Source organism: Agelaius tricolor, unplaced genomic scaffold, assembly GCF_023055355.1.
Source record: "Agelaius tricolor isolate 1412-34295 unplaced genomic scaffold, bAgeTri1.0.p SCAF_15, whole genome shotgun sequence".
Taxonomy (NCBI): domain Eukaryota; kingdom Metazoa; phylum Chordata; class Aves; order Passeriformes; family Icteridae; genus Agelaius; species Agelaius tricolor.
In genome coordinates, this window is record NW_027269275.1 from 13,824,699 (window position 1) to 13,841,385 (window position 16,687).

At 50.3% G+C, this 16,687-nt stretch overlaps 1 protein-coding gene across 1 annotated transcript in view; it reads left to right on the forward strand.

Annotated features, from left to right (window-relative positions):
* CFDP1 (craniofacial development protein 1) overlaps nucleotides 1–16,030 on the forward strand; it is a 60,083-nt gene extending 44,053 nt beyond the window's left edge. Inside the window, exons 6-7 of the mRNA XM_071440503.1 lie at nucleotides 10,187–10,345; nucleotides 15,277–16,030. Of these exons, the coding sequence (XP_071296604.1) occupies nucleotides 10,187–10,345; nucleotides 15,277–15,367 (250 nt within the window). The 3' untranslated portion in view covers nucleotides 15,368–16,030. The remainder of the gene's footprint in view (nucleotides 1–10,186; nucleotides 10,346–15,276) is intronic.
* Nucleotides 16,031–16,687: the final 657 nt, after the last annotated feature.

Here is a 16,687-nt window from a genome sequence, read left to right on the forward strand (position 1 = left end):
ACAGACACAGGACTCTGAAGTGCTGGGGGGACACTGGGGGTTGTTTTCTCAAGGGTGGTTGGGGTGTTGGATCCTCCTTGCATGGCACACTGCACTGTAAAGAGCAACCTGGGAGTCACACCAGCTGCTCTGCCATCCACACTCATTCACTTTGAAATCCCTTTAGCACTGGAACAATTCCATTAGCAGGACTTCTTAGGCCTGATTTGGAGGGGTTTCTCTGCTGATTAAAACCAAGTCTGCACACCAGTGTGCTGGGCTTGTCATAACCAAGACATTCCCTGTGTACCTCGGGGCTGCTTGCAGCTGAAGTCTTGAACAAAAGATCTGCTGTTAGACAAAGAAGGAAGGAGTGAGCCTCTGAAGAGAGGAAGAACTCCTCTGTTTGCCAGCAGATTTTTTCTAACTATTCTTTTTTAAGGATTGGTCACCAGTTAATCCATGTCGTTTTGCAGACAAAGCTGTCAACATTTTTAAGGTTGCGTGGTGAAATAACTTCAGTGCTGTTGGTTCTAGCAGCTCTGAATATTCTCATACAAATGCCTTTTAAGATAAAAATGGCCTGTGCTTGATCCCAGCCCAGAGTTGAGGTCGTTACTCTTGTATTTGAAACGTCTAAACTGAACCCAGTGAAGTCAGTCAGAACTACAAGTGTTTGAAAGTCAAGTCACTCTTATTTGCATGGCTAAATATGGGCGTAATGCAGGGTGTTACTCTAAAATACTTCAGTGTGTGACCCAGGTTGGAGCCCAGCAAGTGTGCTGTGTGCCACAGACACTGCCCACAGCACCTTCTGACAGCTTCCAAGTCATCAACCTCTTGGGCCTGAGTACCAAACACATCCTCCCCTCTGACTTCTGTTTTTTGCTCTTATCTGCTGTTGGGGTGTGAGGTGCCTCACAACCACACAGGAGTGTAAGCTCACTGGCAACTTGAATATGTGTGCATTTCTGCTGATTTCTGTCCATTGGGTCAGAAGTGAGAATGGCAGAAGCAGGACACCTTCCTCCCCCACCCCTGCAATTTCCCACACAGTGTGGACTGTTGGAGCTTTATAAGAGGCATTTCTTGCCACTCTCAGTGGCAGCACTTAGATACAAAATTCAATGTAGCCCCCCACCTCAGAATGGGGTAGGTGCAGTGATTCTGTGCTGGTGTAGCAAATTCCATCTGAAACTGACACATTTATTATCCCTAAACATTTGGTGAATTTAAGAAGATTGTAAAATATACATGAAGAACATGCGTGAGATTTTTTCAGTAAAATTAATTACTACAAGCAGTGCTTTGCAAATTCAGTGTAGTCCATGTGGGAACAGTTTGGGAGTTCTGGTGCATGTATGCAGTCCTTCAGTGGCAGGAGCAGGTCTGGTTTGTATTGTGTGGATGCCCTGGGTGGAGGAGAGCTCTCATGAGGAGTGACTGCAGCTTCCAGCTGGGAAGGGCAGCTCCATCAGCATTTGGCTGCAGCTGCAGTGCTGTGTGTAACAGGGGTGTAGCTTTGGCTGCAGACCAAGCCCCAGTTACAGGTCCTTACCCGTCAGTGAGCATCACACAGGGCTGGTTAGTGCTGGGTAATCCTGGAGTCCTTAACGTCTTCATAGTATCAGAAGGCATTTCAATGCTGCAGCTCTTTCAATTAAGCTCCTGTTGAAGTCCATGCACAGATATTGTAATATAATTGGCTGGCCTGCTGCTGAAACAGCCTCTGTCTGTGCTCCAGGCTGGAGGAGAGCCAGAGCGAGCCCTGGGCTCCACACAATGTCATACTGATTAGGAGGGTGCGAGATTTTGTTTTTGCTAAAATAGTTCTGCCAGTACAGCCCAGAGGGCAGCTGCAGTTCCACTGGCACAGAGAGGGCCTTATGCTGCTCTGAATTGTCCCTGGCTCTGGGGCAGGCAAGGATGCTGCTGGGGGTACCTTTATCCTGCAGTAACAGCCTGTGCATGGCTGAGTGCTGCCCAGCTCCACAAGTGCAACTTTACTTTGTTGATATCCACCCCAGAGCAACTTTGTCTTAAAGACCCAAGGGAAATATTTTGCTTCCTCTGGCTGTTAGGAAGTGGGTTCTCCATGGCAGCAGTCCTTTCACAAAGGGTTCGGTCCTGAGCAGGAAACCCTGGTCCAATCCCTAATGAGCCCTTCCTGCTGATAAGGGAACCTGTGGGTCAGGGGCTCTGCCTGAGCCAGTCAGCTCCCCAAGAACTGATGTGCTTTTTGATGAGCACATCCTCCAGAGCCTGTAAAATGGGACTCCAGGCCCTCCAGAGAAGTGGATGCAGACCTAGATGCCACAGAATGGGACCTGCCTGAGGAAAGGCCAGCTCTGGCAAAGCTGTAATGTTGCTGCTGCTCTCTGACATTCCTGAGCTAGAACACCCCATCTCTCCCCTGCTCAGCAACTTTGACTCTTACTGTATATGGAGACCCAACACTGGTTTTATTCCTGGGATAACTGTATTCATGTGTTCAGTATTATGTATATTTACACCTGGGTTATCCCCCCAGTTTGGGAAGTGGACTGGAGAATAAGATGCTGTCCTGTTTTGGAGCAAGGGAGCTCTTAGATCTCTTTTTCCAGCTTTGCACTTCGGAAAGGCCTATCCAGTACAGTCCATGACATGAAGATAGGGTCTTGGAGAGTGCACTAAAAAGGAAGTCACTGACTGGTATCTGCTGGCAGCCCATGTCATGGTGCTCTGCTGCTCTCTCAGTTTTGCTGTTCAAAAGCTGGTTCCATGACACTTATTTCCCTCCTCAAGGTGAGGTGCACTCTGCCAGGGTAGCATTGCACAACTTCTAAAGTCACTCCTAAACTCACTGTGCTGGATTAATAACAAATCCAGCAATAAACCTGGAATACTGGAGCATTGCCCTTTGTCAGGCAGTGCTTGCTGCTGTTGCTGGGAATTGGGAGTGACATGGTTTTTTCCCCTGTGACAAATCTTTGTTCCCCCACTGACTATATTTAGACACAAACACATCCAGAATCAACTGTGCCCATGGCAAGCTCTGCTACTGCCTGCAGCAGCCCTCACCAGGGCAGCATCACGTGGGCTTTTATTGTCACATCTGCCCTGGCCTCTCCCCACTGATGGAAAATGCATCATCTCATCCAGGCTTCGACTGCTGGGCTGCTGGGATGGAGTGCTCTGACTGTCCTTGCCTCATGGTGCCTTTTATCCCCACTTTTCAACATAGAACCACTTTTTTCAACATAGAACCTGGCTGTGGGAAGGAGATGTTAGACCTCCTCTTCTGTCTGTCTGTCTGTCTGTCACATTGCTATTTGAACACTAGTGTGCTTTAGTTGTGCTCCTCCTCAGGGATTACCTCCTTGGCTCAATGGAGTCAGTGTCAAAGACTTCCTATGAGTAGGAAGAAGCTGTGAACATCACTGTTCATGCAGGGGTCTCCACCACGAGGCTGTGTGAGGTTGCAGGGAGTATGGGATGACATCAGAAATCAGAAAGGACCTGGGGCTCAGCGTAGCTCTCGAGATTGCAAAAGCAGTGATGACAAAGCAACTTGGGGTTAGCCTGGGTTGGCAAGCCTGAACAAAAGCCTGAGAAAAGTTAACTCACACTATCAACTCGAGTTAAAACTCCCATTTCCTTGTTCCTTATAAGTACTTGGTCTGCTACAGACAGACCATGCACCTTTTGCAGGTCAGAGCATTTTCCCCAGGAGCTGACTCCTGTCACCAAAGCCCTCCGTGCAGCAGAAGTTTTGGTCTGCTGACAGGATCACAGGCAGGATAATTCCCATTTTCCCACTGCACTTGCATCTCTTGCTGCCTTTGGACACAATTGCCTGCTCTGCTGTACCCTGTAGCAGCACTCAGTGCATTTTGTCCCAGCCATGGCTGCTTTTCACAGTGGCTTGGTCTGTGTTGCTCCTCAGAGTGCAGAAGTTTGATGGGCCTCACACAGAGATGCAGCCCTGTGTCAGAAATCCCCACTACTCCAGAGCACTTCAGGCAGGTTCTTTGGCTCAGTTTGTGGGTGATGAGGGTGTAAATGCTGGGTACCTGCTACCAGCTCAGCAAGTGGAGCATATGGACAGGCACCACTGGGTTGGCAGTGAGTTCCTTGGGCTGTGCCACCCTGGCTGGGTGGCGGGAATCCATCAGTCCTCTCCCTGCCAGCGTGCCTTGGGCAGTGCCCTCCAACCAGGATCATTGCCAACCCTCCAGCACCATCCACCCTGCTTTTATCTTCATCTCTTCCTTGCTTTCTGTTTTTTTCCACCTGGGATTTCAATGTTTGTTTGTTTGGTGTTAAAGAGGCTTTCTTGTTTGCTTTTTTAAGTACCTGTTGTGACAGGCAGAGCTGAGAACAAGCCAGGTTGCTCTCTGCATCCACCCAAGAGCCTGTTTGGGAAACAATGCCAAGTAGGGGCAGGGAGAGAAAGTAGAAATGCAGTTGGGTTTTTCCTGGAAGACTTCCTGTCCTTGGCTGGTTATGTGGGGTTAGGGGTGAGAAGAGCTGGTCACTTTTAGGTGAAGAACAAGACCTGTTATGTCATTCTGGGGATGGTTTCTGCAAGCTGGCAGAATACCAGGCACTGTTGTTCTGCTGCTGTCTGCCCCATCCAGCCAGACCATCCTGACCTTAAGGAGCAGATGGCACTGCTCTTGCCTTCCTGACATGCCCCTCCTGTTCCCTGCCAGCCTTTTGACTCCTCTGTTGAGGAAGATGGTCTGGGAGTGAAGAGCAGAGCTGGCACATGGGCCCCAGCCAGGTCTCTGCATCCATCCCTCTCGTGCAGTGTCTCTCCTACCCTTGCACGCAGAAGGAAGGACAGCAGGGCATGGTGCTCTGGGCAGGAATCTTCCACTTTATTAAAATGAAAGTATTTACTGGCTGCATCAGTTGCCCAGCTGTGGTTAGTTTGCATGAGAACCATTTCCTGCACTTAAGGAAACTATTCAACTTTACAGCAGATTGTGGAAGGAAGAGATACTACAATGTCCCAAATCTTTTATTTGCTGAGTGGGCAAGTTTCTCACCTGAATCTCTGCCATCCAAGCACTTGGGGTGACAGGAACAGATCTGCCATTGCTGTGCTGCAAGGAAATATCAGAAGTTCCAGTGAGGAAGGGAGGGGAGGAAGGAGAGGGACAGCAGGAGAGCCAGGGCTGGGTGGTCAGGATGGTGTTTTAAGGGCTTTGGGGCCTGAGATGCCATCTTTCTGCACTTGGTGACGTCTGCTTGCCAGCACCCTGTCCTGATGGTGGGATCTGACATGCTGCTCAGTGCTCAGACATCCAAGATCACTGTGTCAAGGGAGATGTGAGGGCAAACAGGAGGAGCAGCACAGAGCTCTGCCTCTGGATAGCAGGAACATTCTGCATGGATGGAGGAAGAAAGTGGCTTGGCAGCAGTGGAGCAGACAGATATCTCAGTGAATCACAGGTTCAACATGAGTCACTGCTGTCACATGGTTGTGAAGAAGGCACACGTCACAGGGGCTGTGTAAGGAGCTTCGTGCTTCCCAAGGCATCTGAAGCATTCCCCTGCTCCCAGTGCTGGTGAACCCATCACTCATGCTATTCCTGTTTTGGATGCTGCATTTTGAGGAATATAGGGCCAATAGCTGACTCCATGGAGAGTGGTGAAAGTGGTCAGAGGGCTGGAAGCCATGAGGAATGAGAAAAGCTTGAAAGGACCTGGGATTGTTTAGTCTAGGAAGGAGCAAGCTGGAGGGAGGGGTAATATGAAAAGCTTTCAAAGACATAAAAGGCTGCTGCAAGAAGTGAGGGAGTGATCTGTTCTTAGTAGCTACCAGGAAGAAGATACCGAGTCATAGGCTGAGCAAGGAAATTTAGTCACTGGGGAAGAGTTACATAAGTGAAAGGCTGATGAAGTACTCAAACCTCAGTGTGTGTCAGATTGGTGTCAGGAGACCTTCAGAGCACCCCATCTCTGGTGGGAGAGGAACTCATCCTGCTTTGGCTGGTGGGATGCACTATGAGACCTTTGTAGCCAGATTCCCAATTGCTGGAAGATTATTTTCTAAAGCTTGTGATGAAGTCCACCTCCATTAAACAGGCATACATTTCCCAGACACTGCTGAGCATGTTACAAGACATCAGGGATTACATGTGGCAGTGACACTTTATCACTGCTATAGCAGCAATTTTCCAAGCCTTTTCAGCTGCAGGCTTGCACCAAGATGAGGGGAAGCATTACTGTTAAGGACAGGGATACAGAGCATGTTCACCTATAGTGGGACAGCAGGGGAGCCCATGGCTTGCTGCTTGTCCCTGTGTACGACCATGCCAGATGAGGCACAGGCACAGTCCCTGTCCTGATGACATTAGATGGTGCAGGGGAATCCCCCCACCAAGGCAGAGCTCCCCAGCCTTTTTTTTTTTTTTCTTTTTTTTTTTTTTTTTTGCTGGTTCAGGGGCAGACTTTGGCTGTGCTTTTTAATTGTGAAAATTCAGAGCATGTCTTTGTGTCCTAAATAGGCAATTGTCCTGATCCTCATCCCTGGGATCCATTATGTCTTAGCAAATTACTTTCTCTCTTTTAAATGCCTTAGTGATTAAAGATGCCACAGCAGATACCCTTAATGAGTACAAAAAGGGTAATAATTCCTCTTGTTGGCACTGAATGCAATTAATCAGGCCCCTTTACTTGCTTTTTAAACAGATGAGGCATTTAAGGCCAAGCAAGTTTTTAATTGGACTTTAATGTTTCTCATTTACTTCATTTTGGCACAAGCGTAGGAATTCCCACCCCCAGATTTGCTGGATTTATTCAGGGTGATAAAAGGCTCAGCATGGAATGAAGACTCAGCAGCAGACTCAAACATGTCCTTCAGCCTGTGCCTGGCCCCATTGCCTGGCCCAGGCTTGGTCCTGCTGCAGCAGCACAGAATTGTCTGGACAGGAGCAGAACCAGGCTGTCCAGCATGGGACTGACACTGGATATTGATAATATTTCTGGAGTAGTCATCAACACAAGGGTGCAACATAGCCTGCCCTTTTTTGTCATGTTCCATTGCCTTGAAGGAACTGTTGACTTGTGAGTATTCTTGTGATTATCTGGATGCTCTTGATGGAGGTCCATATCATAGCCCAGACTCTGTAGCTTCAAATAAGGGGTGAATTATATGTTTTAAGCAACATTCCTGAGATCCATGGCCAAGAGGACGTACAGAGGCCTTGAGCCCCATTATGGATGTCTGCATCCAGATGTCATTAATTTGTGCCAGAAATTGCCATGGAAGAGAAGATACATCGTAAGCAGTTCTCATCTGATTTGCAGCTCCTGTTCCCTGAAGCCAGCACCCCCTCTTCTTCCATCTCTGGCCATGAACCATCTTGCCTTTGGTTCCCTTCCCTCCATCTCTCCTCCACTGTGGTTTGGGGACAGCAGTGGCCTGTCAGCAGGTCCCAGTCTGTGTTTCATGCAGAGACATGTTCAGCAGCCCAGCTTGGCTCACTGGCCCCTGTCCCAACTCAGCCCTTCCCTGCCAGCAGCTGACCGAGGTTCAGCCAAAAAGGATCAGCCCTGGCATGTGTGAGCCTGCCTCTGAGCCTGCCTCTGAGCCTGCTCGTCACTCTGCAGGGCAGAGCTTTCTCTAACACCCAGGAAAGATCCCAGAACTTTCAGTTGGGTTTTTCCAGGTGTGTGCTGAGTCCTTTGCAGTCAGACCTGTCTGTATTTCAAGTGACAGGGACTGTGGAGTTCCACCCGTGGAAAGGTCAGTGGATGCAGATGAGCTGTGGGTGTCCTTGGATAGGTGAGATGGCTCTTGAGTCATTGGGGTTTTTTGCCCCAAAAAAACATTCAGGAGAAATCTAGGGACAACGGACAACACCCTCCATTTCTACATCCCTGCTTTTCCCACTTCAAAGGTAGGAAAATCTTAAGCCCGAGTGTGTCTGGAAAGTTAAGTGTATTCAGAGAAATGTGTTATCGAATACCTTGTGTTAATTTAAACACCCTCTGCCTGCCAGGCTTGGGGCAGAGGAGCTTTGCCAGCTGGATCAGCCATAGCACTTCCCTAGATCTGTTTCAAGGCATCTTTAAGGCCTCCCAGTGCAGCTTAAGGAACTGCTGTGCACAGCCACTGGGCTCTGCTTTCCAGGCAGCTGTGCAGCAGGGAATGCCATGGGGGAGGCTTGCCCAGTATTTTATTTGGTTCATCCTTATTCTTTCTTGTATCTCCTTTCCTCTGATTCCCTCACATCTTGAACACTCATCTGATACTGGGTTTGGTCGTTGAGCAAGGCTTGTGTAGTTCCCACATGTGGGAACCAAGTCTCTCCCATTTTTTCTTCTGCTGAGAACATCTTTATCCATTTTGCCCCCTTACAGCACTTCCCTGCTACCTGCAGATAAGGATACCTGGAGCCATCATGACTTGAAAAGTAAGGGATAATTGGAGGCTGAGCAAGGATCAAGGTTTTGTTGTGTGATCATGGTGTGAAGGGCTGTAGACATCTTGATGAGATGTTCTGGGATAAAGGCGAATCAAAGAGATCCAGCTTGTTCTGTGTCCCCACAGAGTGAACAACTGCTGGCTGTTGGGCTGGGCTCCAGCCATGGGCAGGGACTGAAGGAAATAAGAGGGCCAATCCTAGGACATTCCTGCTCCTCTGGCTGGTATTGAGGAGGGGCAGGCAGCCTTGTCCAGTTGCTATGGAGCCTGCCAAGATATCCTTAATCCCAAATATATCTATGTCAGGAAGCTGCAACCCCAAGTGACTCTAGCCAGCCATTCTTTCATTGAGAGTCTTCTGGCTGAGGCTTAGAGAGTTGTCATTTTCTTTGATTTAATTCCATATAAACTGCAGAATTATTTTCCTTTAGAGGCTTGCAAATTACGGAAGCATAAACCATGCTAATGATCCGATAAGGACAACTTTGGATACGTTCCCAAGAACGGCTACCCCTGGGCAGGAGCGTGCTCAGAGAGCACTGATGGAGAGCAATTTGCCATGCTCACCTGGCTGCCTTCCTTGGGCCCCCCTTCCCAAATTCCTTCATCTCTCAGGAACGAGAGTAATTTCCTCTCTGGCTTCTTGCAGAGGCAAAGGCCCTGCAGACCTGAAGTTATCTCTGGAATGTGTGTAAACACGAGTTCAATGGGATGCTGTTTGCCCCCCATTCCTGGGGGGGTTGAGAAGAGTTAATACAAGTTTGTTTTACGGGTTCCTATCCCTGAGAATTGTCTTCCTTAGAGGGCAGCTCAGCTGACCTGAGCCCCTGTGTGTGCATTTCCCAGCATAAAGGGGAGATTGGGGGGCCCCACCACATGGATGGGATTTCACTCCTCTAAGAGCAAGGGATGAAAGAGCAAAGTGGTCTTCCTGCCAAACAGGGACCCAGGAGATGGTATGGGATCACAGTGCACGTGCACTGGGACTCAGTGTGCAGCTAACAGGATTATTTAAGTGATGCTTGGACAGAAACAAATCAGGAGAAGGGTGGGGGTTACAGGCAGTTCTGTGCTCCCATCTTCAAAGAGCACTGAAATGTAAGCAGGGGGACAAAACATTTTAAGTGACGTATGGGCTGGGGCAAAATGCATTTCAATGAGAGGCATAAGGAACTCTATCTGTTTGCATAAAAATAATTCAGATGTAAGTTCATTAGTGGTGTACAAGTACGTCACTAATGAGACTTGCCTAGAGACCAGTGTTCTTGGATTTAGAATAAGAAGCAGGAACCAGAACATAAAACTAGAGAAAATCAAGCATTAGCACCAAGTAAATGGTTAATTCCTGGATGTGTTGTCAGCACTAGTGACGCACTGAGGCTGGATGCCTTCCAGAAAACAACACTTTAACTGAAGACAAAGAAGCAGACTTAGCACAGAGGTGATCAGTGGAATGGCTTGGCCTGGTGTATACAAGGGGTCAAACTAGATGATTTAATGATCTCTTTTGGCCTGAAAGCTCTCTGTTCTCTTAAGAAGATAAATGAAAAAGCCCTTTCACAAAAACCAAGCACTTGAGATATGTGTGTAATGAACTCTGCTGCTTCCAGGGGAACGGCAGAGCAGGATCTGCAGGAAGCGTGACCTTGCCGCCTGCAGGCTGCCTGGAGTTGGTGGCCATCTGTTTGGTGGCAGTGGCTCACCACCATCGAGGCCACCACTCTCAGCTCTGTTTTTAATTGCCATCTCCCTGCATTTAACCAACATTTGCTCCTTAATCTCCATCAGGGTGAAGAGGCCAAGCGGTATGAGTAGCCTCCTGGGGAAGATCGGTGCCAAAAAGCAGAAGATGAGCACACTGGAGAAATCTAAACTGGACTGGGAGAACTTCAAGGAGGAGGAGGGGATTGTGGAGGAGCTGGCAATCCATAACCGAGGGAAAGATGGGTAAGAGGGTCATTACCTAATGGTAGTCCAGAATTTCCCATCACTTCCTTTACATGTGGGAAGCCCATTGCTGGCTACAGAGTTCAAAAACCCGTGGGATTTCTTAAGGATTTATTCTAGGGATACATAAAGCCAGTAGCTGCTGTAAGCATCACAGGGGAGACAGGTAAGTCTGCAAACACCTATCACTCTCTGCTAACAACCTTGTGAGTTCTCTAAGTCCAGCCAGTGTCTGGCTTTGTCATCTCTCCTGTTTGTGGCACAGAGCATGAGCTGGTCCAATGCAGCCCCTCCATGAGGAAACACAATTGCCTTTGTCCTGTTTTCTTTTTTCAGTTTGGGAGGGTTTTGTTCTGTCCTTCAAATCACACGTTTCAGCTGCATCTGTCCTCCTTCCTCCAGCATAAAGATTTGTGTAAACCCAGAGCAGCTGGCAAGGTGCGTCAGAGATTATGGCAGTGCTGGACATTGGTTGTGTGCATCAACCAATGTTCACTCCAATGAAGTTAATGGAAGTATCATAAAAGTAAATGGTGATGCTGTAAATAAAGCAGAAAGTTAATAACATGCACTGCAGGGAGTGATAATGAGATCAGAAGCAGCATTTCCACTACAAGTGCTTTGCTAAGCTCTGGGAAAACATAACCAGCTTAGTGGACAGCTCGTAAAATGTACATTTTATTATAAGCTGTTCTTTTACTGGAAGAACTCAAAGCTTCTGCATTCCAACAGATTGGATTTTCTGTTTTAAACACATTTTTTATAACTGTCAAACTATCAATAGATATTTTCAGTTTGGTCTTGCACCCTTCCACAAACACGCCTTCTCCATCAAATCTCTCCTGATCTGTTTCTGGTCATTAAATAAATGCATGCCCTTGAAAAAGTAGAGCAATTCAGTTGAGTGCTGCAGAGGAGCAGCTGTTCCTCTGAGATCCCTGAAGTCCAAGGAGGTGCATGATTTACACCACATACAGGTGTGGCAGAGCAGTGTTTGTGTCATCTCTTGTGTGCCCAAACCCAGTATGTCAACTGTTCTTGGCCAGTGCTGTTTCCTTTCCCACCCCATCCAAGCAGGACAGCTTGCTCTTCATGCCTGGCAAACCTTCATCACGTGATGGTCCTTGAAGGCTAAAGAAGGGATCAGCACATGGAAAAGATGAGCAAAGCAGAGCAGCAATTTTAAGAGCATCTTTAATCTTGGACAGCTTTGGGTTTTGCTGCCTGTCACATCCCAGGCTAGAAAATCTGCTGAGCTCTTGGCAAGCGGTTTTTGTCATTAAACAAATGAGGAACATAATGCCAGGATAACTTTACACACTCCTTATGAATATGTTTACATTAGTCAGGCATGCAGTGTGAGGGGATCAACCGAGTATCTGTTCACCAGGAATTGCTTCCACCTTCAAGGTGAAGGGAGAAGGGAGGAGCACCAATGGAGGCACAGCCCTGTGCATTTCTGCTTACAGACCACCTCGGTGTGAAGGGTGCAGTGCCCTCCCAGAGCAGCCATCTCGCCTGGGGGGCAGGTCACACAGACACAGCTGCTGCCGGCCCCAGGTCATTTCACAGGAGCCTGTTGTCCCTTCTGCAGCTGCCTCTTCTCCTTTAATAATGTCAGCCGTGCTCACCCTTCAGTGGGCAATCATTTACACATCTCTATAAAAATTGTAATGAGCTGTTGTTAACCCTTCAACCCAGGCAGGCGAGAGCGGGGCGCTGCCTTTAATCCCTGGTGCTGTTAGAGACCTCTGCTCCCCACGTGTCCTGCTGTGTGATTGTAAATGTCTGCCTGCAAGGAAAGCTGCAGCCCACTCCTGGAGATGTTTGCTCGATGCCATACATCCTGTGCACTTACAGAGATGGTGTATGCGTGTCTCAAGGAAAGCAGGAAGCTTCACTTTTTGCTCAGGAGAGAAGACAGGCTGAATTCCTTTATTGTGCTAACCCTGTGGAAGTTGCTGCAGCCCAGAGCTCCTTGTACCTCCCGGGCCCTTCTCCAGCAGCCACACCAGAACACAGCAACCTAGGGGAGCAGTGGGGTTGTGGCATCTTTCTGCTGCCAGTGCCAGGTATCAGCCAGCCACAGCCTGGGCCTAGAATTCCTGAGACAGAGGGGACATGTGCTCTCCCCTTGCCTGTCCTCCCTTGCCTCTGATTTTCCACCCCTTGTACCCCCAGCCCCCATCCAGAGATTTGCATTTCCTTAGGAGTAGAATCTGGGCTTTTACAGCCTGGCTGTATCAGGTCCTGAGGGCTTGTCCTGGATTTGACAGGAGGGGCTGCAGTAAGGGGCAGAGGCAGCTATTCCCTTTGCTTTTCATCTCTCTGATGTGCTTTATAAATGGAAATGTGTAGTGGCCTCTTAATTGGGCCACCTTTGTAGGGCAGCCCCATGGGGGAGCAGCCGGCCCCAGCACTCCTGCACCGGGTGACTGATGGTGACTGACAGGGGACAGGCAGCACCAAAGACCCTCCCCAGAGCAGCTTGCAGCTGCCCTTGTTAGCAGAGACAGCCTTGCTCCCAGTAGGTTTGCTTTGCTGTGCTGTGGGTCACAGCTGCCCTGTTTCCAGGCGGGTTGATAATTTACAGGAAGCTATTGATTCAGGTAGCAAAGGTTGTTTAGACAAGCACAGGAGGGGTGTTTGTGCCTCACTCGTGCACTTTGCACCGTGCCTGGTGGTGCCTTGGTGTTGGCTGCACAGAGCTGGCTGAGCACAGAGCTGCCCTGCAGCTCCAGCACAGGCTTCAGAGCATGGAGGGGCTTGTGCTGACCCTGCAGCTTCCCTGCTCACGTCTGTCTGCACCTCCAGCCCCTGTGTGCCTGCAGCCAGCCAGCCAGCCCTGGTGTATGCCCAGGTCGTGCCTGGGGGTCTGCTCTGGTACCTAGAGCACTTTTCTGTGGCCAGACAAGGACAACACCATGGGATGACGTTGATCCTCGTCCGTGCAGCGCTGCTGGCTGCGGCTGTGAGACTGCATTCCTGGTTCATGATCCATATCAATCCCCCAGGAGGCAGGCCCTGCCCACCAGAGAGGCACAGCAGCCAGGGGGGAAGAGGAGAAGAAAGAGACTGACCCCGTGCTGGGGTTGATAGATGGGTGTCCCAGAGGGGCCAAAAGAGCTTTGGATTCAGTGGGTTGGGCTGTTGCTGCCCAGGCCATTGGGGTGTTCCCAGATGAACGTCAGTAACTCCTGTCCTTGTCTTCCCAGCTGGGGTTGTGGCTGGTGTTCAGCAGTGGAGGGGGAGAAAAACCACACGCCCAGTAGTGACACTGAGCACATACAGCGTGACCCCTCAGCTTCCTTCCTGTGGCCTCTCTGAGCCCAGCCCCAGGAGCCGCTCACCTCCCTGCTCACAGGGATGAAGGGAAGCGACACTCCCCTGCCTGCCTTTCCTGAGCCACTGTGGGGAGGGGGCCTCAGTGCAAAGCCCTCCTCCAACAGTGAGGGGCAGGGGGCACAAAAATACCTCCTCCCAGCCAGCTCCTGGCCTGCATTACACTGTGCTGGTCCCTGCCCCTCGCAGCCGGCGGAGATGAGCTGACCCAGTTGTGTCAGCACGAGATGGGCTGGAGCTGAGATGGGAGTGGGTGGCAGCAGGGACACATGGGGCTGTTCACCCGCCTGGGGGAATCACTCACTGAAATGAATCTGGATTAATTCGTTTCCAATGATGACTGGGTGGGCAGGAGTGTCAGGGCTGTCCCTTGCAGCAAGGGCAGAGGCTCCCTGCTGGGAACACATTCAGTACAGGTTCAATAGTTGTAGCATAAAGAATTGCAGAATCACAGAATGGTTCGGGTTGGAAGAGACCTTTAAGGGCCAAATAATCCAGCCCCCAGCAGTGAGCAGGAATTCTTTATCTAGATCAGATTGCTTAGAGCCCCATTCAGCTTGACCTTGCAGGGACCTCATCATCAAATTTTCATCTGTCTCACTGGTAGGAGAGGCCTTTAACCTTCCCATGTGGGCCTTGGGCACTTTCATGCACACCACCCAGCAGCCTGGAAAACCTGCAGAGCCTGAGCTGCTCATCTTCCCTTAGGCTTTGGTCTTGCTTTCAAGCAGTGGGCTGCTCTGGTGAGCAGGAAAAGCAGTGACCAACAGAACAGCCAAATTCAGTGGTTCCCCACACAAGTTTAATGACCTTGTCATGGCAGTCCAGTGTTTGCCTCCCTGGAACAAATGCAAAACAATTGTGATGATTCAGTTACAGCTCCTGTTTTGAATTGCAATTTCACTCCTTCTGTAGGTTAATTAGTAGCACAGCCCCGGGCTGTCTATGGCAAGCGTTTGCAGTGAACTACATTAAAATTCAGCTGCATGCCATTAATGAGGAGCAAGGTGCTTTTCCAGGAGTAGGCGTGCCTTCTTCCTTGCAGCACTCAGGTGCCATGCTGAGGGGCAGCACTACATACTCAGTGGTTAGAAGCTGGTCTGTGGCTGGGAAACCCCTGGCCTGCATCCTGAGCTGCTGCAGGCTTGCTGGGTGATGCTTTTTGCATCTCTAATGCTCCCTGTGCCTGTTCCTGGCTTGTATCGTGGGCCTGTCAGCCTGTACTGAAGATTGTGGTTGGGTTTGAGCTGCTTTGCTAGGTGGTGCAAAGGCCTGCTCTGATCCCCTTCAAGGTGCCTGTGGAGGACATTTCTCAGCTGTAGGAGAAGAGCTGGAACCAGAATCAGCCAGTTCAGTTCTCTAGCCTATGAGACCACCTGGGAGTCTCCCCAGGTAGCAGCCAGCAGGCCACAGAGCATTTTTGGTGTCCATAGCTGTTCAGTGGAGCAATCAGTTCATGGAAAGAGAGGGAGGGAGACAGACAGTGCTTTCCCTCCCTGCTCATCCCTTCAGGTGGGGTTTGCCCCAGGCTGGGGCCACACAGGCTGCCACAGGCACTGCTCACAGCCTCTGCCTCTGCCTCCCTGCAGGTACATCGAGAGGAAAGCGTTCCTGGAGCGCGTGGATCACAGGCAGTTCGAAATTGAACGCGACATCAGACTGAGCAGGATGAAGCCCTGACGTGCTGGGGTGGCCAGCCCCCCACATGGGGGATTTTGCTCCCTTCTGTGCCCCAGGGCTGGCTGGGGGCTGCCGGCCACCGATGACCACCAAGCACGGAAACTGTTCTCTACCCAAGACTCAGCCTGTATGGCTCAACATACAGGGTTTTCCTTTTACTGTAATAGTTTGGGGAGGGTATTTGTCAGTGGACAGGAGGCACTTGGAGGGTTAAATGGCCCAGCAGCTGATAGAAGACACTGGTGTAATTCTGGCAGCAACTTTCCAAGGAGAAGAGGTGGTGGCACCCATCCTTTACCAATCCCAGGTGCTTCTGGCAGCAGGAGGAGCCGCCAAGGCTGGGAGGTACTGGCATGTTTGGTGGTGAGAGTGGAGCTGCAGGAAGGTTTCATGGCTGCTGTGCATATTCAAGCTGTGGGCTGGAGCCCTTCTGCCTGCTCTGCCATCCCCACAGCACTCCCTGCCCCTCCGCCCTCTGCTCCTGTCCAGACAAAGCCAAACTGTCTGTACTTGTTTGTGGGGTCTGATGATGCTGGGGGGGGTTAAGCAAGCTGGTGAAGAAATCCTTCCTTGTTCACACTGTCAAGAAGATGGGAGCAGCTGCAGCAGGCAGGAAGGGCCAGGATCTGAGTGTTCACGTGAATAAAGTATTCCATCCCAACACTTTGGCATGCTGGCAGTGTGGTTTGTATGGGAAGCAGAGAACAAAGAAATTAAGGATCACATGCAGCAAGGAGTGTCTGACAGGAGTCATAAAAACCTCTCTCAGAGGTGCCCAGTGTGTGCCCTGATAGCAGCTTGGAGGTCAGAGCAAGTGCTTGAAGCAAGTGCTTTCCCTCCTCATTACTGGCTGGTGGTGCAACGAGACCCAGAATTGGGGATGACAAGGTCAATGTAGTCCTGTAGCAGTGCTGCAGGAGTGAGGAAACCCATCCAAAGCATGGCCACGCAGGGACATTCAGCAAGTGCAGCTGCCTGGAGGGCAGGCCAAGGGGCCTGGGTGTGGAAGGAGCAGCTGGAGCTGGAGACCAGCACTGCACCATCATCCCAGCCATCCCTGCTGGCCTGGCTCCGGTGGAGTTGGGCCGCTCCCCATGTCTGGCCTGTGCACATCCTTGGAGCAGAGGTATTCACCAGCATTTCCCCACCTGGTGCTCTGGGCCTGCTTGGTGGGGCAGCCCGTGCTGGGTGCTGTGCTGGGGAAAGCAGCACCAGCCCCTCTGTCCTTCCTGGCCACAGGGTGAGCGATGCCATCACTGCCACGACCCCTTGCGTGCAGCTCTGAGCACGGCCTGAGCCTGGGGCTCATGTGCCCACTGC